The following is a 25046-nucleotide window of genomic DNA, read 5'->3' as shown; positions in this document are numbered from 1 at the left end:
CAACAGTGTCCAAACACACAGAAAACTCCTGGTGAAGCAGCTGAGATCCACGTATACTGTTATAAAGATGGCGTTTATTAAAGAGGAGAGTGAAGACTTCAAGATTGAAGAAGTATTCACAGTGAAACAAGAAGATACTGAGGAACAAACGGGTAGGTTCTCAAAAACTGAACTCTGTCATTTGATTCTTATTAAAATGCCTTTACAGAAATTACAGTGTCCTCATTAAAGTGGTTTTATTTGACATGTAGCGGGTCACCTTATGTGGACAGACATGTTGAGATCACATGAGACAAATATTAATGCTGCTTTCAAGAGCACCTGAGAAGATCCTACTTCCAAGTTGGTCATCATTATTTTGACATGTCATTCGGAAAACCAGAATAATCATACTGAAGTAGCCTAAGAGAGCTAATAGTAATCATTAATCATTTAAGCTTCTCATTAAACAACACAATATCAACTCTGACCATTCCAACCATTCTTTTTTTATCACTTAATTATGCAACCGTATCAAATAAAAACACTTATTTATCTTAAAGCAAACTATGAAATTTGAGTAGGGCCGGCAGCTATCGATTATTTTAGTAATCGAGTATTCTAACTATTATTCTATCAATTAATCGGATAGAAAATTGGGATAATAAAAAAAATAGATCCAAGTGAACCACAGCCTTTAAAATGACTTAAATCACACATTTATAATAACAAGCAATAATAATAATTGATTAAAACAACATATCAAAGTAAGAAATCATATGGGTTTTATTTAACAACAATGTTAAAATACAACATGTAAAATAAATTATATAAACTAAACATGATTCCAGTGCCAGACTAAATTTTTTTGCTTGAAGTGCAAGCAGAAAATTTAGGGGCACACTTAAATCAACCTGCAACGCAGTTATTCACATTTTTCTGTATTTTTACTGTATTACTGAGGCCATCCTTAAAAATATTTTGGGTAGCAATAACAGCAAAAAAAAAAGAAAAGAAAAGAAAAAAAGGGGTTGGTAGGCAATGTTCCCTCTAAGCTGCGCGCGTGCGCGGCCGCGCACTTCTGATGCCTCGGCCGCGCACTTCTGGCGGCGGCCGCGCAGAAAAGAATATGGTGTGTTCACACCGAACGCGAATTTAATTATTTGCGCGAGTAGATTACACAAAGTCAATTCAAAGACGCGAATAGACGCGTCATTCGCGCCGGGCGTTGCGAATGACGCGAATTGGGCGACGCGTTTGCCGCGAATGTCTTCCGCGCAAGTTGAAAAATTTGAACTCGAGCGAATGTTCAAGCGTCTAACTAGACGCGATAGACGCGCATTTGACGCTCTATTCGCGTTCGGTGTGAACACACCCGCGTGCAAATTCAAAATACATCATTAGTTTAAATAGATGTTTTTGTGTGTGGGGGATTTTCAGGGATGGTTAGATTATAAAAGAGTTCACATATTCACTTTTCTTGAAAATATTTAGCTATTAGATCTAAAATGCTTCAGTTTGTTTTCATATTATAATAATATAATATGTTAACAAATTGAAGCATTTAAACTGATATATTATATCACTTCAAATAGGCCTACTTCAATTCGTTTTTTTATATTATATTATGCCTATATTTTATTATATTATAAGCCTAAATAAAGAATCTCACAAGGGTATTGTTTAGGGCTCATTGCCATTAAAAAGTTTGAAACCCCCTTCTAAAGAAAATATTGGAAATTCATAAGCAATAAACAATAATTTAACTTTGACGGTTTAATGCTTCCTCTACACAATTAATTGACTGTACAAAAACACTTTATGGTTTTCCCAAACCATCTCAGTGTAACAGCTTACTTTTCTTTCATACTATATTCTAGTATTGTAAAGAATTGAACTGTCCTGCAGAAGATTTTGTAAATTATTTTTCATAGGATTTCTTGGTAAAGACTGTACAGTTAACAGCACTGTAAAGTGTAAAGTGTAAACTGTAAAATATCAGGTAACCTAAAATGTGCTTCATTTAGTGACTTCTTAATGAACTGCTTGTTTTTCGAAAATATGATTTAATACCAATAAGTTTCATCAAGGGTCAAATAAAATAGAAATGGCACATTCAATTTAAAAGTTACAACTGAATGTTGAAACCATTGTGTTTCTACGCGTATGCTGTACAGGTCAGGTATAAAGAATATTTTTGCTCAGGTGGCGAAAAATGTCCGCCCAATAGAAAAAAGTTTTGCTCAGCAAGAAAAAAAATTAGAGGGAACATTGCTGGTAGGTAGGCCTATGTTTTCAAGATTCAATGTAAAAAAAAAAAGTACAATTTTGGTCATATTTGCATATCGTGACGTCACTGACTGTGTCTTTAAACCGTGCCTTCGGGCGCACCTTTGCAAACCTCATTCTGATGCAGGTTATGTAGACCACAAACAATTTGAAATCTTTATCAAAAAACATGTTTATTGCATTAATTGCAGCTGCATTCATTTGAAAAAAGAAATTAGGCAAAATCGAGAAAAAAAAGAAGCCACTAGATTTCAATGAAAGTGGATTTTCAGAGGTAAACAAAAAAAATAAAATGACTTTAGAATTCACAAAATAACAGTTAATTGGATTAATATGCAATGTAATACTTATGAGAAAACATGTTAATGTGTTACATTTGGGATGTTTACATCCATATAACATAATTTCAATTGTGTTACTGGTTACTAGGTTATACTGTTTTACTTGCATCCACCGCTAGGTGTCAATGCAACCTACAAATCAGAGACTGGTTACGTTGCTTTCTAGGGCTGTCACTTTTTCAAACAAAAAATCCTGTTTGATTTTTGCGACATAAGTGTTTATTTAAATCGGTTGTAAAATCAAGTTTTCATGTCTAAAGACGTTTCCATTTTCAACGCCAAATATCCACGGACAACTAACAGGCATTATGACGAACGTAAAGAGGGCGCTTGAGACGTGCACAAGTCAGCAATATTTCTGATGATTTATTGGTGTGAAGTTTCGTGCACAATGACAAACAGGAGTGCAGAAAACAACAACCACAGCCATCATTACCAAGCGCAAACTATTGACAGGGAATGAAACGAAGCGAACGTATAGGCCATAGTGTGACATGCGTAAACCAATGGTGTAAACAGAATCATAAATGACGCCACGGGTTTTTATTTTAAAAATAGTCTCGCGTGGCCAGACCTTCAGACTGACGGCTGAAGGTCTGGAATTCATAGCAGCTTTCTTTGGCCAAGGCCCGCCCATAAGGCCGTTTGACCGACATGTCAAACAACCAATTACAGTTCGTTTCGTTCAGCGTCACGTTTCGGGGCGTGGAAATGTCCCCACAACAACAGACCGGCGTGCAACAAGTCAGTCAGCATAGAAAATCAAAGAAGGAGAAGAAAACTTCAAGAGTCTTTTCTTCCGCAATCACACGTCTGCGCTTTGTTTCCCGGCGGACCGAAAATAAACGCGACACTCGCACCCCCCGGAAATCCGATAAAATTAAACCAATCAGATGACGACTTCGACATTCCTGAAGTGTTTTCAGTTAAGTGTACCATATGCATCAGACGTTTAGCCAACGTTCCGTGGGCGTGACGTCTGAGGCTGAGACTATTTAAAAGAAAGAACGTAGCCTATGTAGGCTTAGGCAATTTATATTCACAATACTTACTAAAATATTATAATATTATTTTATTGCATTTGTATTAGTTGTTTGAAGAGTAAAAAAAAACAACTTCTTAACGCAAGTTTACAACCGGCAAGTCGGTCGGACTAAAATAACAATATATATATATATATATATATATATATATATATTGGGTCGGGTCGGGTTACGGCAAACAAGAATATTTTTAAGGATGACCTAAGTGTCTTTTTTTGTGTATACTCACAATAAAAACAAAGTGTTGTGCTTTTTGCCAAATAAAGAAAAATAAACATGCATGCATGAAGTGAATACTCAGTCACACAGACAGGAGTAACAGATCCAGCTGAGAATTGTGAATGATAAATTCTTTATTCTTAAGTGGTTTGTTCTAATCGCAATATGGAATAGTGTCTGAAAACCACAAAAAGACTGTTTAAATATGAATCGCATGTCTGTGTGTGAATGGATGAACGGCACAGATGTGCACTGTTGTTTACTTCAGCTGTAGTAAACAACAGCACGCATCTGTGCCGTTCATTCACACTGGCACTTATATTAGCAAACATGTTATTTTTACTAGAGCCCGACCGATATGGATTTTTGGGGGCCGATACCGATAAAAAAGCCTGATACCGATATATCGGCCGATATTATTTATGTGTACAGTAGCAATATTATTTATGTGTATTATAGTACAGTACCAGTCAAAAGTTTGGACACACTTTCCTATTGGTGTGTTACCCCAATATAGAATACACAGTATTTAAACAGAATAAATATATAAACGTTTTGCAATGATCACTCAAATGTGTTGATCAAACACTTGTGTGACAAAGATATGTAATGGAGGCAGGGTGAATAATAGAATGAGAATGATACATTTGAGCTGTAACCAAACTAGTTTGCATTGCATGCTATATTATATTATATTCTAAATACTGTTGCATAATCTTCACTAGCGACTTTGTCTTTTAATTTAGTCACGTTATATAAAACAACTTGTATCAATAAATATATCAAAAGTGTCACTGACAATATCTTCTATTTTTAGTCTTAATTCCTCTAATCTCTACCAGTGGAGGAAGAACTCAGATCTTTTTACTAAAGTAAAATTGATAATATCATAATGAAAACGTTTTTAATTACATAATGTACAGACTTTTATACTATTTTAAATTAGTAAGCAAAATGTACCTACTAAACGTGAAACTAGGCTACTCTTAATGCAAAATGGCCCTATATAAAGTGTTATTATTATATAAATTATTAGAATATTGCTTGATGTTGTAACGTACCGTTATAGGCAGAATGAGCTTTAACACTGTGTCTACACACCGGACGCGGCCGTTATTGCTCGCGTGAGTCGCAACAGCTGTTTACCCGAGACGCGGAAAAGCACCCGTTACAGCGCAGAATGGGCTGTCCGTTTACTGTCGGAGATTTGTCGCTCGCGCCACGCATTTTAATCAATGTTTAATAAATCAATTGCCTGGATTTAATAAATAAGAAGTAAATAGGCCTATAGCAGACAATATAATCAGGACTTCTCAGATGCGCGCTTGCAATAGTCACAAGCTCACACAATAGGCCTACGTGACAGCAGAGAAATCAATTCAGTGAATTACACAGCGCAAATCAAAAGTAATAGTCTACTACCCACTGGATGAAGAAGGGTTGGCTCTCAACAGAACATATAATATTCATTTTATTTTTCGTGTTCGCATTTATGAGGAAAAAACGGACGTGACAAGCTCCGAAAGCGGCACTAAAGTGCTTTAAAACTTTCACATAGACCTCGAACAGAAAGCACAAAGCCTTTCATTAAAGTCAATTTCGTTTTGTATTAATTAGCCTATATCTTAATTTTAATAAATGTTTCATCAACCAAATGCCTGGATTTAATAAATAAGTAAATATAACAGACAATAGATAATCTCGAAACGGAGGCGCCGGCGAGTGAACTGCAACTCGTCTCATAAATGAACCGAAACTCAGCGTATAGACCTGAGAAATATATCTATTGAAATGTCTACTTTTAAACAGAACAAATCAAAACGAAAGACAAACTGCTCTCTGCTTATGTAATCCTTCTGAAATGTACATTTCTCTCTGGCGTGTTCAAAGATCGCGAGTCCGCATCCTCAACTTCATCTTTGCAGCCCACAATGACTGAAAACACTTGTTATTAAAGTCCCTGTAAAGGCAATTTTAACAAAACATTCTAAACACATTCTAAAGGTTAGAAATGTATTGCTAAAACATATTACAAAGACTGTGAACTGTGAAGTACTGAATTGTGGAGTTAGACCGTTAAACAGTTTTTCACCCTGGCAATTTCACGGATTTTTTGGGCGGGTCTAAAACAGGGCTCGATGACGCACTGGAGCTCTTGGACACGCCCCTACTCGATGACGCACTGATACTGATCCCTCTAACAATATAAATAGAGCACATTCGCATCAGTTTGGCGCTCATTTGCGAGTTACTGTCAGTACTATTATCAGTTACTACAGCCTACAGTTTGCTATCTAGCCATGCCTTCGTCACGGAAATGCGTACTACTTGGATGCAATCATTTGCAAAACAGATCGGTGTCCTTGTTTAAATTTCCTAAAAACGACGACATCAAGAAGAGGTGGATTAATTTTGTGAAGAGCCACCTTGATGGAGAGCTGAGGATCACCAGCCAAACCCGCCTCTGTAGTGATCATTTTACTCGTGATAGTTTTATAAACTTTCGTCGGAGACAACTGGGATTCACAGATAATCCGTTGTTGCTGGTGAAAGGTGCCGCACCGACTATCTCTCGCCTCGGCCTTCATCCTCCCGTCCCGCCGACAACTGGCGCCATCATCGGCAATGCGTGCCCACCAATGAGTGTAAGTTGCCTTGTGTGCTTGTTATAATTATAGTAGGTAGTCCACTGTAACTACTAAATTCTGCAACCCTCTAACGTGATTTTTATTTAACGTTATATGATCAAAATTCCTTAGCCAAGTAATTTAAACTAGTATCTGTTCACAAAGCAGTCCCTTATCTAATGGATTTATGCACATCAATTTATCGTTAATATAACAACCATGATGGCTATTAGTTTGATCTATAACTATAAAGTGTAAATATATTTTTTAATCAGTTGTTTATTGCTAGTCTAACTTAGTTTGATCTATAACTATAAGGTGTAAAAATATGTTGTTTTTTTCTGTTATTTATTGCTAGTCTAACTTTATTTGTCTAAGTTAGGTTAAGCTAGTTAACGTTTACTTACATATAACTTAGCTAACTTGCATAAAAGGGAGAGAAAAAATTTACCATTCTGTTGCAGAGCGAGGGGGACGATGTTGACTTCCTTGGTCAATGTCTTCTGAATCGGATTCAGGCTCTGGAGGCTCAAACAAATATGGCTTGGTATAACCTAATAAGCTGCTAGGAGCATCCATTTCGGCTGTAGCGGGTCCCGTCGAGTGCAGCTTTCCCGCGAGTGGGCGTGGTTTCAGCGCAGCCAGCGGACACGCCCCCAGCGTTTGAGAGCAGAGAAAACTGCTCATTTTTTCAAGATTTTGATAGCTTATTTTATGTACTTGCCGGCTTTTTTTATCATTCAAATTTGGCTGGGTGGCTAATAACACATTTTTCTGTGGTGTGACAAACTCAGAACACATACTTAATTTTGACTTTACGGGGACTTTAATAAACAATTAAAAGGTCTCCTTGCTATATTTGATGAATTCATATCATTGCTTTTGCCAGTTCATTGTGACAGCTTTTAGGTGCATTATTGGCAGCGCCACCCTTACATGAATCACCGCACGGCGCATTTTTTTTTTAAAAATATTCATATATCGGCCATTATAAATGCTGATACCGATAGTTATGAAAATGCCTAATATCGGCTCGCCGATATATCGGTCGGGCTCTAATTTTTACATGAACACATCTACTAGTTTAGCTTTTACCAAACTATATTGCGTATAGTATATAACTATAATGAGTATAAATCGAGTGAAATATGTTGAAATAAAATGTCTTTGTATAAGGAACGTATAAAACTGCAAATTAACATTTATATGCTAATATATCATGAAAACTATGTTACAGACGAAATATGAATTAGTTTTGGATAGATTATAAAGTTTTTACTGTAAAAAAGACTACTGTCACATCAAATAAGCTTTTGTTCGCCAATTTCTGCTCATATGTTAAATGTATTTTTATGTTTTATTTGTTGTTTATTTGGATAGGGACAGATACAAAAAAAACCCACATAGATTATTACATAAAAAACAATCCGATGCCTGTATCACAGTGTTTATAGCCATGGCTAATTTGAATCGCAACACGTATAGTATGGGATTTTTGTCAAAAATAAAGTAGGTATATTGAACTATCAACTAAGATGTTATTATAATGTTTGTTCCAATATTCAAACTAATGAATCCTTAACTTTGAAATGCGTATGATAAAATGTATACTTTTTACAAAGAAAGATTACACTTGAAATATTGTTAAAATTGTAATTGTTGTTGTAATTGTAACCTTTTTAATAAAATAAGAAAAAATAATTTAATAAGAAGGATTATATTGACCGATTTAGATTTGTTTTGTTTAGATTTACCTTGTAAACATATTTTTTGCTGTGTTTTATTAGTGACAAATTTGGAGAGAGGATACATATTCCAAAACTTTCTGAAAATACAGTATGAGAATTAACTGCACAATTACTAGAAATGTTTACCTTGGATATTATATAATTTGCGTGAATACAAAATTTGTGGAAAAATACCTTTTTTTTTTTGTCCTCGTATTCTTTCTTGTGGTACCCAGACTGAAAGGCTCATTATGCAGCTCATTATGCGGGTCATTGTCTTCTCAGGTGTGAATCAGACCATTATTCAGGATCCTTCATATTATGGTAGCCCTATTTGTGCTGAATAGAGAGTGTAATGACACCTTTGCCATTAAAGGAGAACTCCGGTCAATTTTAACATTGAGCTCATTTTTTTTGTAAATTTGGAGTGCTGTCAGTACAGAGAACAATGACAAAAATCGGTGTTTCCTACACCGTATTATCCTCTTTTTAAAATTGGCACCCTGTTGACTTAAATGGGCCAAGTTTTAAACCTGCTTTTAACCTCTTAACATCCTTGATGTGTCATTACAAATGCACAGCCATGTGAGTGATTTTATTCAGAGTGAACACGGCGAATCTGACTGCAGTAGATGTGAAAGATATGAATAAAAATTATGTTTATTATTTATTTAGCCAGCTCACATAGGCCTACCTGTATTTACTTCCCGTTTAAGTCCACAGTAGTTGATTGTCGAGTTGCTTAGTTACCAATGATCGCGCGCAACGAACTCGACAATCAACTACTGTGGACTTCGACCGAAAACAGGAAGTAAATACAGGTATGTGAGCCTTGTGGTACTCCATACTGAACTACTCCATACTGAACTTGTGATCGATAAGACATCTCTTCATTTACTGCTACAAACTGATAACGGTCAGATAAGTATGATTTAAACCATGTTAGTGCAACTCCACTAATGCCAACATAGTTTTCTAGTCTATTTAAAAGAATGTTGTGGTCAATGGTGTCAAATGCAGCACTAAGATCAAGTAACACTAATAGAGAGATACAACCACGATCGGATGATAAGAGCAAATCATTTACGGTCTAAATCTGGACTGAAAATCCTTGCAGATATCATTTCTTTCAAGAAAGGAGCACAGTTGTGAGGATACGGCTTTTTCTAATATCTTTGACAGAAAAGGCAGATTCGAGATCGGTCTGTAATTGACTAATTTTGTATGGTCAAGTTGCGATTTTTTTAACAAGCAGTTTAATCATAGCCAGTTTAAAGTTTTTTGGTACATATCCTAGAGACAAAGACGAATTAATGATATTAAGAAGAGGATATATGACATCTGGAAGCATCTCTTTCAGTAGCTTAGTCGGTATAGGGTCTAACATATAAGTTGTCGATTTAGATGATTTAACGAGTTTCCAAAGCTACCGTTGACTCGCTCTAGCCTAGCACCGGCGAACTATGCAACTGGAACGACTGGATAAAATTTTTTGAAAACTGTCTCCACTGATAAATAACACTAAGGCTAACTTGGAAATGAGGCCCGATGTCCAAAATCCTGGACCACCCCTTTAAGGGCCTGAGTGTGCTCGTTGTACCACGGCGTTGGACTATTTTCTTTAATCTTCTTTAACCCTCTGGGGACCAAGAACGCACCCGTGCGTTTTGGCAGATTTTTTTTCACATAGCAGAAAAATAGACTTAAACTACTTCATCATTTCTGGTCATACAGAGTTATGAAACATATTAAAAAAACTGTTAAATGACTACTTTTTTATGTGCCCACCTACAATCGAAATAAAATATTGTGCTTTTGTAAAATAAAGAAAATAAACAGGGTGTGCGTTCTGCCTCTCCGTGTCAGTGAACTTTTTCTGGAGCACGTCTATTAAACTTAAACAAAACTCAGCTAATACTATTCACCCAGACATGAGCAATATATGTTTATGATCATTTAAGTTTGTACTTTTAAATGATCTAATTTAAAACTAAAATAAATATTCCCTGTTTATGTAATCTATATAAAAAGAGAGAGGTGTCAGCCGTTCTCATTATCATTCTCGCATCTCATTATTCCGCTAATGTGACACACCCACGGAGAGCGCGCGCTATTCAAACGCTAATGATCTGAAGCAACACATTGAGGCGTGTAAACGCCCATATAAACTCTGTAAACACACTATATTTAGTCAGATTAATGTACTGTCGTCTTGCGCGGCTGTGAGGAATAATCCTGGGACATTTACCTACCTCAGAACAAGTGCTGGTTTATTTTCACTTCGAGGAGCGAGCTGAGCTGTAAGTGTTTTATTCTTGTGGTTTGTTCTAATCGCGATATATAATAACGTTAGTGTCTGTAAACGCAAAAATAGCCTACTGTTTAAATTTGAATCATGTTTCTGTGTGTGTGTGTGTGTGTGTGTGTGTGTGTGACTAGTTTAGGATAGATTATAAAGTTTTAACTCTAAAATAGACATCAAATAAGCTTTTGTTAGCAGTTTCTGCTCATATGTTAAATATATAGTATGATTTGTCAAAAATAAACTTCTCAACTGTTATAGTGTTTGTTCCAGCTAGGCTATATCAAAATAATGAATCCTTAACTTTGAAATATGTGTAATAAAATGTATTGGCATACTTTAAAAAATAATACTTTATAAGAGATTTATGGAAAAAGACCATTTTCTTTTCAAGATGTTTCCAACTCTAACTTTGAACCAATTCTGTAGAATGGCCCATATAACCTATTTGAACAGGATTTGTTTCCAGGTATGACTAAAAATGTGCTTTTGACTTTAATTTATATTTTGATTATTTATATATATATATATATATATATATACACTCACCGGCCACTTTATTAGGTACACCTGTCCAACTGCTCGTTAACACTTAATTTCTAAGCAGCCAATCACATGGTGGCAACTCAGTGCATTTAGGCATGTAGACATGGTCAAGACAATCTCCTGCAGTTCAAACCGAGCATCAGTATGGGGAAGAAAGGTGATTTGAGTGACTTTGAACGTGGCATGATTGTTGGTGCCAGAAGGGCTGGTCTGAGTATTTCAGAAACTGCTAATCTACTGGGATTTTCACGCACAACCATCTCTAGGGTTTACAGAGAATGGTCCGAAAAAGAAAAAACATCCAGTGAGCGGCAGTTCTGTGGGCGGAAATGCCTTGTTGATGCCAGAGGTCAGAGGAGAATGGCCAGCCTGGTTCGAGCTGATAGAAGGGCAACAGTGACTGAAATAACCACTCGTTACAACCGAGGTATGCAGCAAAGCATTTGTGAAGCCACAACACGCACAACCTTGAGGCGGATGGGCTACAACAGCAGAAGACTCATCCGGGTACCACTCATCTCCACTACAAATAGGAAAAAGAGGCTACAATTTGCAAGAGCTCACCAAAATTGAACAGTTGAAGACTGGAAAAATGTTGCCTGGTCTGATGAGTCTCGATTTCTGTTGAGACATTCAGATGTTAGAGTCAGAATTTGGCGTAAACAGAATGAGAACATGGAACCATCATGCCTTGTTACCACTGTGCAGGCTGGTGGTGGTGGTGTAATGGTGTGGGGGATGTTTTCCTGGCACACTTTAGGCCCCTTAGTGCCAATTGGGCATCGTTTAAATGCCACGGCCTACCTGAGCATTGTTTCTGACCATGTCCATCCCTTTATGGCCACCATGTACCCATCCTCTGATGGCTACTTCCACCATGTCACAAAGCTCTAATCATTTCAAATTGGTTTCTTGAACATGACAATGAGTTCACTGTACTAAAATGGCCTCCACAGTCACCAGATCTCAACCCAATAGAGCATCTTTGGGATGTGGTGGAACGGGAGATTCGCATCATGGATGTGCAGCCGACAAATCTGCGGCAACTGTGTGATGCCATCATGTCAATATGGACCAAACTCCCTGAGGAATGCTTCCAGCACCTTGTTGAATCTATGCCACGAAGAATTGAGGCAGTTCTGAAGGCAAAAGGGGGTCCAACCCGTTACTAGCATGGGGTACCTAATAAAGTGGCCGGTGAGTGTATATGTCTCTGTGTGTGTGTATATGTATATATATTTTCCTTGCATTCTTTCTTGTGACACACGTGAATGAAATGAATGCATCTTTGTCTTCTCAGGTGAGAATCACCTAATTATATATGAGGGGGTTGGGCCGTTCGCCCATTCGCATATTGCCTTTCAAACAAAAAATTTTTTTCACAACTTAAAGCAATCTATGGTTTTATGTGAATGGTTAGGCAGGATGATTTTCAGATCATTTTGAAGCAAATACTCTAGGCCACAACATCCATTAGTCAAAAGTCTTGTGGACACATATTTAGTATGTGTTTTGTGGCCTTATTTCAGAAACTTTAATTTTTAGTTTTATCAATAAACATGCATAAATAATATTCTCTCAAAAATACAAACATGTACATACATGTTGCTCACATATTATGGTAGCCCTGTTTGTACTAAATAGAGTGTAATTTCACCTGTGCCAGTAATATGTTTATAAGCAACTGAAAAAAGCACAAATGTCAGGGCATGTCAAAACATCTCAAGGACCCCAAAAACACCTTGGTCCCCAGAGGGTTAAGCGCAACGGAGCAACTGTGTCTAAAGTGCTGGAAAAGAGAGATTTAAGTTTCTGTTGTAATATCAAGTTATTCTAAGCTATCTGGGATGCTGATTAGAAAGATTGTTGATAAAGCAATTTTTAGTGGCAGGAGTGATAGGTCTAACAAATTTATAACACGGAGTTGGCTTGGCAGCCTTGGCTAAATGTAATTTACAAGAGACTAGATAATGTTCTGAGTAGGGATGTGCACGAATATTCGATCTGTAATTATTATTCGAAAAAATCAAATACTATTCGAATTTTACTACGTTGCTTTGCTGGCTGTAAATGCAGTGAATCCATGATAAATCCCAAGCACTAACTTGCAATTATAATTAAATGCACTTGGTGGCGCTGTGGAGTGTTAACAAGTTGTGTGTATTTGATCACATAGTGTTGTTGTCGTCGTCTGCATCGCGAAGTTTGGAATTACTTGAGAATGATCTTACTAAACGGAATTACTTTTGATCAAATTAATTAATTAATCTGAGTTATAATATTATCACCACAATGAGAAATCACATGAAATCCAAACAGTCAAATAAGGAAAGACAGCTGACCATCACTGCATCACGACTGCAGGTAAGCACAGCTGGAGCCCGCGTGATCCGAAATGATAACTTATCTTATAGCAAAATTATTTTGAGACATATACTTCCTTTAAGTTTCGTTGAGGGAGACCGGTTTAAGAACAGAAAAGGCAAAGTGCTGTTAGAAACTTACAACACTGTTATCTTTGTGTCTCTGAAACGTCTGTCAAGGCAGCGCCTTTTCTCACTCGAGCATAAATTGCTGGTAATGCCCTGCATGTGGATATCGTTTTTCTCAATATAAATGTGAAACAATATAAACACGATAATTATATGCTGGCTCGAGTGTGTGTGTACGTTCTGTACGACATCTGGCGCAATCTGCTTTATTAGGCGTTTTTTCCCATTCGCGCTGCTTGAGCATGCTTTTATTAATGCTTTTGTTTTTTATATTTTTTTGTTTACACATAGGCCTACCGTTTAATGTTTTCAACTAAAAGAAAACTTTAACATATATTGTAAGCTTGTTGTGTATATTGCCTAATTGTAAGCTTGTTCAGAAATGGTGACAAAAACGTAAAAAAAATTAAACTTAAAAAATAACGTATTTTTCGTTAAACGTCATTTAAATAAACGAATATTCGATTTTTATGAGCCCGAATATTCGAATGCAATATTTTTGAAAAATGCCCATCCCTAGTTCTGAGATGTCATCGCTCTGCTGCAGTATTTCAACGGTATCAATATCTATTTCATGTGATAATATTAGATCTAGAGTATGATTACGACAATGAGTAGGTCCCGACACGTGTTGTCTAACTCCAATTGAGTTTACAATGTCTTTAAATGCCAATCCCAAAGCATCTTTTTCATTATCTACATGTATATTAAAATCACCAACAATTAGTACTTTATCTACAGCCAATACTAAAGGCTCGTACACACCGGGACGAATATCGGCGCGCGTTATTAGCCAGCGTTTTTCAACGCGTTTTTTGTGTTCACACCCAAGCGATTTTCGCTGACGATGAGCCGAGTGGACATGCAAATTCATTTCCTGACATTAGATGGCGCCCATTTGCTCTGCAATACCACTCCATAACATTCTCTTTTATTAAGATTTAGATGTAGTCGCTGTCGCGTTTGTCATATAGTTCTTTATGTTCCAACAGCAACGAGACCAGCAGCTCTACATTCATCTTGCCTTGCATCTTCCTCATCTTATTTCTTCCCGGCAGTGTAGACGCTTGGCGTATATCTTCTTCGCCGTTACGTATGTGTGCTCGGCAAGACCGCTTTGTGTTTGAGCGCCCCCAAGTTGTGTTTTACTGTAACTTCAGAAGCTCCAGCGTTTTTTAAAAAATGACGCTTTTACGCGTGGGGTTTTTCGTGTCAGTGTGCACACTCACATTGGCGCCCTTTGTTTAGTCACGAGGCGTTAAACGTCGGCGAATATCGCGCGTGAAATTCGTCCCGGTGTGAACAGGCCTTAATTCAGATAGAAAGACAGAAAATTCTTTGATAAAATCCTTATGGTGCCCTGGCGGCCTGTACACAGTAGCCAGCATAGCTCAAACATGATTTATCGTTTACACTATATATTTTTACATTAAGCACCAACACTTCAAAAGAAGTATATTTAAAACTAGATTTCTTAGTGGTTTTGAAAATATTACTATAAATTACCGCAACACCTCCCCCTTTGCCTTTCAGACGAGGTTCATTTTTATAACTGTAATCTTGTGGGGTTGACTCATTTAAAATAATATAATCGTTTGGTTTTAGCCAGGTTTCTGTCAAACACAGCACATCTAGGTTATAATCTGAAATCATATCATTAACTATGAGCGCTTTTGAAGCAATGGATCGAATATTCAGCAACCCAAGCTTTATCATTTGCTCGTCTGTATTATATCTGTTTTTTATTTGTTAAACATCAATTAAATTTTTAACCTTAGATGGGTTTGGATGTTTTATGGATTTCCAAATTCGGGGAACAGACACAGTCTCTATATGATGATATCTAGGTGAAAGAGGCTCTATGTGATGGGATTTATCTGACCTTGGTGACGCGAGGCCGCTAGCAGACAGTCGGTTAAGCCAGTCTGTCTGCTTCCTGACCTGGAGCCCAACTTATCATGTTTTATCTCTAAGACTATGAGCCAAACTACTAGAGAGAAGAGCAGCACAATCCCAGGAGGGATGAATACTATCTGTATTCATCCCAGCTCTCAGATTTCATAAAAAATATCTTCATTTGTGTTACGGGTTAGTCTTACGGGGTTGGAACAACAAGAGGGTGACTAATTACTGACAGAATTGTCATTTTTCAGGAGTCTGATTAAACATTAAAGCACACTAGTGTGATAAACAGAGCAATTTTTCTTCATATTTTATTGAATATAATATTGTGAAAATTATTCACAAATAATGCCTCTTTTACTCAAAAAATGTGATGCCTACTTTCAGATCAATGAGGCCTACGATTAATCAGATGCAAATAGAAATATAAAACTAGTCCTAATTGAAAGAAAACAGGTTGACAAAAAGATTGAATCCAGTATTGGGTGATAATATAGTATAATGAGAGACGGGAACACCACAAGTGTAACAAGGTGACCCCCCCCCTAAAAAAAGTATGAAAATTATAATAATAAAAAAAACATTTGAGAGTATTTATACCCTTTGTGAACAAAGTCAGTAAGTTTCAGTCGATAACATTAACTAGTATTTTCGGGAAAAAGAAAATCTTCCTGAACACAACATGAGGGTTAAAGCATATTAAAAATGCCACACAGACATATAAACAACATTTTAAAAACTTGATTTTCACCACAGGGGGGTGAGTTTAGGAGCCAGACAGAATTTTTATTTCTTTGCATATACTCCCTTACTTACTCACCTGATTCAGATCATCACCTCGGTATGAAGGCTCTCCATGAACTTAACTGCGTGCATCAGATAAGAGGGACAAAATGCAGAATGAGCAGGGCTGTTTTTCTCAAAAGCATTGTAGGTTTAACCCTCTGGGGACCAAGGTGTTTTTGGGGTCCTTGAGATGTTTTGACATGCCCTGACATTTGTGCTTTTTTCAGTTGCTTATAAACATATTACTGGCACAGGTGAAATGACACTCTATTTAGCACAAACAGGGCTACCATAATATGTAAGCAACATGTATGTACATGTTTGTATTTTTGAGAGAATATTGTTTATGCATGTTTATTGATAAAACTAAAAATTAAAGTTTCTGAAATAAGGCCACAAAACACATACTAAATATGTGTCCACAAGACTTTTGACTAATGGAAGTTGTGGCCTAGAGTATTTGCTTCAAAATGATCTGAAAATCATCCTTTCTAATCATTCACATAACACCATAGATTGCTTTAAATTGTGAAAAAAAAAAATTTTGTTTGAAAGGCAATATGCGAATGAACGGCCCAACCCCCTCATGTATAATTAGGTGATTCTCACCTGAGAAGACAAAGATGCATTCATTTCATTCAGGTGTGTCACAAGAAAGAATGCAAGGAAAATATATATACATATATACACACACACACACACACACACACATATATATATATATATATATATATATATATATATATATAAATGAAAGTCAAAAGCACATTTTTAGTCATACCTGGAAACAAATCCTGTGCAAATAGGTTATATGGGCCATTCAATAGAATTGGTTCAAAGTTAGAGTTAGAAACATCTTGAAAAGAAAATTGTCTTTTTCCATAAATCTCTTATAAAGTATTATTTTTTTAAGTATGCCAATACATTTTTTTTTATTATACATATTTCAAAGTTAAGGATTCATTATTTTGATATAGCCTAGCTGGAACAAACACTATAACAGTTAATAAGTTTATTTTTGACAAAAAATTAGAGGTGGGCATAGATTAATTTTTTTAATCTAGATTAATATTGAAATTAATCTAGATTAAAATGGCTCATTTGAATTCTCCCGAAGGCATTCAGAATATGTGTGCTACCCAAATAATGACTAAAAGTTAGTCTTTGAGAATAGTTTGCCTCGCGTAGGGATGTGCATTTCTGCCAAAAATGCCATTCGACAATCGAGGAGCAAAAGTCGAATATCGTTAAAAAAAACCCCCAAAAAAACGCAATGACAGAAAGAGAGGCCAATTTCATCTTTAGCGATTTGTCATCATACAAACTGTTTATTAATTGAACAAGTAACATGTTTTCGTCCTTTTTTTTTTACATAGGCTAATTGGAAGAAGAAGAAAAACAATACGCACGACAGTCCGTTTTTGCATCGCCAATGCTCGTTAGATCAAAAAATAATGTCATCATATGTCATAAGAATTTTATGTGAACCTGCCTTGTTACTGCAATAGCCTCATTTTTAAACAAATTAGTTTCAATCAATGTAAACTATTCGTGTGATTATGCCACTGCGCAATACACGCGCAATACACACACAATGTATTACCTGAATGAAATGAAATCGAATGTATCGTCCTGTGGAATCATTCATTCACAGACAGCTTACGAAGATGTTCAACTAATAAAGATCTTCATCGCTGGCAAAAATATGATGCATTTGCAGATTTGCATTCACTAGACTAGACTGTAGATCGGCCACTTCATCCAACGCTCTTGATGCTCTTAAATCTTCCTGTTTCGACTCCGAGTGTGAATTGAAAGCGCTTCAGACGATTCAGTGCGCGAGGAACTGAACAGATCAACTGATTCGCGAACCGATTTAGACAGATCATCTGACAACTTGTTTGATGAAGTCTTTGAACAGAATTGACTCAAAAGAGTGATTCATTTGTAAATGAGCATCGCTCATGCCCATACAAAGGACACAGCGCGCTTGGAATAAACTCATTTAACAACGTATTGCATTAAAATAAAGTAACGAGAGGAACGTCGCCCAACGTAACAAAGTAAAAGTACCTGCCTTGTGTCCCTGACAGGAAAATACCCTACTGCGCGATCTGTGACAGTAGGCGCGGCGTCATACTACACATTAGAATTGCGCGAAAATATAACGATATTCGAAAAAGCTATTTATGATCCCAACCCAACTTTGATTAACGGCGATATTTTTTTTATCGCCCGATAAGAGTCTCACGGTAACGCAGCATGTTAACGCCGATAACGGCCCAGCACTACAAAAAATACTATATATTTAACATATGAGCAGAAACTAGGAATGCACCGAATCCAGGATTCGGATTCGGATTCGGCCGAATATTGGGCTTTTTAACAGGGTTCGGTTTCTGCCGAACCTCAGAATTTTTTTCCACCGAACCGAACCCTAGGCTTGCACTACGCGCGCTACGTCGAAGTCACTGATCAGTGAATGACATCAAAGTACCGCGTGAACGAATAGAGAGGAGACGGCTCCTTATGCTTTTGAATTGCTCTCGCGGTACTTTGATGTCATAAACTGATCTGTCTGTGCAGCGCCGGTTCAAGTCGAACAAGCCTGTAGTGTAACGCGTTGTGTCAGGAAGAAAAATAGGGATAGCTCACAGCTAAAGTTATTGCAGAGGCCAGACAGACTCACGGAGGCGATTGGCATCTCACAACTCGCACTTTATTCCACAATCGAACTTGTGTAACTGTCTGTCACACGTTCTACCGTCCACAGCGTTACTTAACAAAATAAGGTAAAAATGAGCATCAAACAGAAATAACCCGCATACATGGGCATGTGTTCGAGGCGCACGGCACATACAATACAGACTGCAGACAGTTCAACAGGAGCGCGCAGTTCTTAAAGGGGCCACACCTTATTTCCACTCGTCGTTACAGTAGGTGCACCGTTCGAATGCAGTAGGCTGTGAGAAAGTGAAAATGGAACTCGTGAGCAGAAAAAGTGTTGTTTGGCAGTACTTTCAGTGAAAAGAAGGCAATTCAAGTCGAGCTACATGTTCAATTTGCAATGCCGATTTGTCTCATGGTGGCAAGGACTCTAAACAATAGGCTACACAACATCGCCGCTGTTAAAATGCATAATGTTGCTTATTCTTTTTTTTTTACAGTTATAAAAGTAAAAGTAGTGTTTATTATTTACAGTAATAAAATAAAATGAAAAATCCACTTTGTTTACTTCATTAATGTGTTTACTGTGTTAATGGACTGAGGATGAGAGTAGGATTCGGTATTCGGTTTCGGATTCGGCAGAATCTTAACCAGTGGATTCGGTATTCGGCCGAACCCCACAAATCTGGATTCGGTGCATCCCTAGCAGAAACTGCTAACAAAAGCTTATTTGATGTCTATTTTAGAGTTAAAACTTTATAATCTATCCTAAACTAGTCAAACACACACACACACACACACACAGAAACATGATTCAAATTTAAACAGTAGGCTATTTTTGCGTTTACAGACACTAAACGTTATTCTATATCGCGATTATAACAAACCACAAGAATAAAACGCTTACAGTTCAGCCGCGCCAAATGACAGTACATTAATCTGACTAAATAAAGTGTGTTTACAGAGTTTATATGGGCGTTTTACATGTCTCAATGTGTTGCTTCAGATCATTAGCATTTGAATAGCGCGCTCTCCGTGGGCGTCACATTAGGAAAATAATGAGCTGAGAGAACGATAATGAGAATGGCTGACACATCTCTCTTTTTATATAGATTACATAAACAGGGAATATTTATTTTAGTTTTAAATTAGATAATTTAAAAGTACAAACTTAAATGATCATAAACATATATTGCTCATGTCTGGGTGAATAGTATTAGCTGAGTTTTGTTTAAGTTTAATAGACGTGCTCCAGAAAAAGTTCACTGACACGGAGAGGCAGAACGCACACCCTGTTTATTTTCTTTATTTTACAAAAGCACAATATTTTATTTCGATTGTAGGTGGGCACATAAAAAAGTAGTCATTTAACAGTTTTTTTTATATGTTTCATAACTCTGTATGACCAGAAATGATGAAGTAGTTTAAGTCCATTTTTCTGCTATGTGAAAAAAAATCTGCCAAAACGCACGGGTGCGTTCTTGGTCCCCAGAGGGTTAAGTAGATCATAGAATCATTGCCACCAATAGTCTCTACGATCATGCTTTTGAGAAACGCAGCCCAGAGAGGGGGGTCTCCAGGACAGGATTAAGAAGCACTGCAATAAAACCTCTGTCTTGTCAGAATGTAATAAAACATATGTCAAACCTGCTCTTGGAGACTCACTATCCTGTTAAGTTTAGTTCCAACCACCTAAAAGAGACACCTGCCTGGAAATTGAGTCATCCTGAACATATTTATTAACTAGTTCAGGTGTGTCTGATTATGGTTGGTGAGTAAATGTATAGTCATAGCTGTATATGACATTCTTCTTTCAGACGAATACAATCGGAGTTATATTAAAAAATATCCAGACCCTGCCAGAGTCAATGGGTATATTTTTTGTGAAGTCCATCAAACCCTTCCATCCGTGATAAAAGTGCTCGTAACGGCTCTGGGGGGGTTTAATAAAGGCCTTCTGAAGCGAAACGATGCGTTTGTGTAAGAAAAATATCCATATTTAAAACTTCATCGACTAAAATAACTAGCTTCTGGCAATCGGCCGTACGCAAGTCGACCTACGTCAAAAGAGTAACACTTCACGATGTATGACGTAGGAGTAGCTTAAGTTTTGATGCCTCTCGCGGTTCTCGCTGGGCAACCAAGTTTGTCATTAGGTTGTGCGTCAAGTTCAAGGGTTACTCTTTTAACTAATCTTTAAAACCAATAATCAATAATGAAAATCATCGACAACGAATGTGATTATTGATTAGTCGCGTCTGCCCAATGTCCACGGAAAACTTCTGCCAACTGCGTCAAATTACAGCTCTGGACAAAATCCATCTAAAAATAGTGGGGGAAACAGAGTGAGCTGTTGTGGGATAGGTGCATGATCGAAGCTGCCCAAAACATGAGAATTCTTTATTTTAAGCCTCAAGCTAATGCATAAGTGTATTGTTTAAAGCGCTTGGACAGATGCATGTGCCGTTTATTGTGTGATATGATTCCTCTGGGTAGTTATATCCTTATCTGCAAGTGTTACAAAATTCACGCGAGAAGAAAAAAACTTTCTTGCTTCTTTTTTTCTATACAAGCTTGAACACTTTATTAAGAACAAATCCTGAAAACTAAGAAAATATTGAGTTAAATATATTGAAAGAGGATTTGGATTTACAGGACACACCTATTCATGTTGTTTCGGTTGCTTTGTGCTATTAAACTGAGGTTTTTGTTTCTTTTCACCTTAGACCTGATGCCACTGAAAGAGGAGAGTGAAGTACTGAATGAAATGAAAGAGAAAGATCAGTATGAGAAACATGATTTCATGACTGCCGGAAATTCCAAGCAGACTGAAAATACTTCTACACAAAAAAGAGTGCCAAAGACTGACCCTAACAGTTGTTTCACATGCTTTAGGTGTGATGAGAGTTTCAATCAACAGGAAGACCTTAAAGTCCATATGAGAATTCACAAAGGAGAGAAGCCTTATACCTGCAAATACTGTGGAAAAGATTTCCCTAAAAACGAACACCTTAAAAGCCACATGAGAGTTCATACTGGAGAGAAGCCTTTTACCTGCCAACAGTGTGGAAAAAGTTTTGCCCAAAAATCAAACCTTACCAGGCACATGAGAATTCATACTGGAGAGAAGCCTTACATCTGCGAACTGTGTGGAATAAGCTTTACGTGGAGCTTAAGCCTTAAATGTCATATGCACATTCACAATGGAGTAAAGCCATTCACATGTGATCAGTGTGGAAAAAGTTTCAGACGTAAGGAAACCCTTTGTTACCACATGAGAGTTCACTTAAGAAAGGACTGTTTTAAATGTCATGAGTGTGGAAGGAGTTTCTCTGACATAACACACCTTAACAAGCATGTAACAATTCACTCTAAAGAGAAGATTTTCAAATGCCAACATTGTGAAAAGAGATTTAGATTTAAAGTAGGCCTTAAGGTTCACATGAGAATTCACACTGGAGAGAAGCCTTACACATGTCATCACTGTGGAAAGACTTTCAGATTTAACGAAAGTTTTAAGTCTCACATAAGAATTCACACTGGAGAGAATCCTTACACATGCTCTCAGTGCGGAAAGAGTTTCAAATATAAAGCAACCTTTAAAGCCCATATGAGAAGTCACACTGGAGAGAACCCATACACCTGCAAACTGTGTGGGAAGAGCTGCTCACAAAAAGGAAATCTTAAGATTCACATGAGAGTTCACTCCGGAGAGAAACCATACAAATGCGTTCAGTGTGGAAAATCTTTCACACGCAAAGAATCCCTTGATTGCCACCTAAAGATTCATTCAAAAGAGAACTGTTTTAAATGTCATCAGTGTGGAAAGAGTTTCCCAGACAGAAAAAACCTTAAGAGGCATGCAATAATTCACACAGGAGAGCAGCCTTTCACTTGCCAGCACTGTGGAAAGAGTTGCAGATTTAAAGGCAACCTTAAGAGTCACATGAGAATTCACACTGGAGAGAAGCCTTTCATCTGCCCTCAGTGTGGAAAGAGTTTCACATTTAAAGGAAACCTTGAAGTTCACATGAGAGTTCACACTGGAGAGAAGCCTTTTAGATGTCTTCAGTGCAAGAAGAGTTTCACATATCAAAAAGATCTGAAGCGTCATTCATTAATTCATTCTGGAAAGAAACTGATGTGTTCTGAGTGTGGCAAGTGGTTTAGAAAAAGGAGCAATTTCAAAAATCACCTGTGTATTCACTCTGAAGGAAGGTCATTTAAACGTGAACAGTGTAATAAAAGGTTTCTTTTGCCATCACACTTACAGATACACCTGAAAAGCCATGCAGATGTGAGACCCTATTTGTGTTCCTTGTGTGGAAAGAGTTTTAAATGGCTCAGCAATTTAAAATGTCACCAGAAAATGCGTTTATGTGTGAGATCAAGGCTACGTTCACGCTGCAGATGAAAGTGATTTTCTGCTCAAATTATTATTATTTTTTTGTGAGGCAAAAAAGTAATTTGCATATGAATGCCTGATCATCTCCCATGCTACCAATATTGAGTAATTGTGGAAGACTGACTATAAATTCAATTGTCTGGATGCATCTCTCATGTATTTGATTCAGTCTAATACCTTGGAATCAAAATATTAAAAACATTTCCATCTTGCTGGCAAATGCCACAATGTAAATGAAAATAAAATGAATTAATTATTAAGGAATTAAAGGAATTATGAACATTTTGCTGCATTTATATATTTATTTTTGTGTCTTGTACAGATTAAATTAGACACAGAAAAGTACAATGAAGTAGGATCCGTTTAATAGTCTCATGGAACAGCACAACCATGCATGCAACTCTACCCCAACACTTCTTCACTGCTCTATATCTTCCCTAATCCTCCCAAAGACATCTAGTGTCAAAACAATATAATATTGTTTTGACACTTTTACTCAAGAACACTTTTCCACGAGAATTACCATTAGAACACATATACCTGTAACTCAGTTTCTTTTCTTTGTAAATCAATTTCTTACTTTACTTTGAATGCACTACTAAATATAGAATTCAAGAAATATCCAATATAACAGCAGGCTTCAAATACAAAACATGTATTGCTCCGCCCTCCTACGTACTTCCGCTCAATTTTCATTTTCCTTCAGTACTACGTCTGGGTTTATGGTGTATTCTTTGGTTTTCTCCGGTCAATTTTTTACCGGTCCAATCAGCGAACAGAGGGAGTGGCTGAGAACGATGACGTTGATGTCGTGCGCTAGTTTGAGTCGTCATACGTCACGACCAAACGTTAGTGATTGGTTATGGCAGATCCAGAGTGGCTCTGGGCAGATACAATCGTTTTAAATGTCAACAGAGTACCCGCCTACAAGGAAGTTAACGCTTGTCTATGGAGCGAGGCCAGACTCTGTACAAATGAAATGTACGAGAGTCTGGTGGGACCAGGCTACCTCACACGCTGAGGACAAGTTAAAACACACTCATCCGGCCCAGCTCTGGGAACATGAACCTGCTCCTGAGGTGGCTGCGTAAGCCAATCAGCCACATCGGCTCTGGTCAATCCACTAGGAAAAAAGATAGTTTTGATGCATGCCATTTCTTATTGTCCAAAAAGAATGAAAGTATTCTTCCCCATTTTCTTTCTGATTTCTTTTTGCTCTGAAAACCTTGGGTGTCCTTTTGGTACGTGCCAAGGAACCTTAACACACACTTTGTTCCCTTGTTTTAGAAGAGTATGGCATGCTCTGCTCTTCGTGTCACTTGCTGGCGCATAACATCCGTAGGGACTCCAAAAGTTAGAGAGGGCAAGACATTGAGGCGAGTGCGCATTTTTCTCCCATGCAGCAATTCAAACGGAGTCACGCCAGTCGTGGAGTGAGGAGTCGTTCTATAGACGTGGAGAAATTCTGTGACAGTTCTTTTCCATGATTTCGACTGCATTATTGCAGACTGAAGGCAACTCTTGAGCACTCTATGGAAATGCTCAATTGCTCCGTTGGCAGCTGGATGGTATACCGGCCTGCGTACATGAGCGATGTCCCTCGCTTCAAGAAAGTCAGAAAATTCCGCAGCTGTAAATTGAAGTCCATTATCCGTCACTATGCACACTGGGTTCCCATGACGACTAAACACGGAGGTGAGGAAATTAGTCACGTGTTTCGA

General features: G+C 37.4%; 1 protein-coding gene across 1 annotated transcript; it reads left to right on the top strand.

Moving 5' to 3' along the window:
• Positions 1–23552, top strand: LOC130092462 (gastrula zinc finger protein XlCGF57.1-like). Its single transcript, XM_056260318.1, has 2 exons — positions 1–152; positions 21647–23552. The coding sequence occupies exons 1-2, from the start codon at positions 68–70 to the stop codon at positions 23332–23334; spliced, it is 1773 nt and encodes a 590-aa protein (XP_056116293.1). The 5' UTR covers positions 1–67; the 3' UTR covers positions 23335–23552.
• Positions 23553–25046: the final 1494 nt, after the last annotated feature.

This window comes from Rhinichthys klamathensis, unplaced genomic scaffold, assembly GCF_029890125.1.
Source record: "Rhinichthys klamathensis goyatoka isolate OS25496 unplaced genomic scaffold, OSU_Roscu_1.1 h1tg000176l_1, whole genome shotgun sequence".
In the NCBI taxonomy this organism is placed as follows: Eukaryota; Metazoa; Chordata; class Actinopteri; order Cypriniformes; family Leuciscidae; genus Rhinichthys; species Rhinichthys klamathensis.
This window is presented reverse-complemented; position numbering and strand designations above follow the sequence as displayed.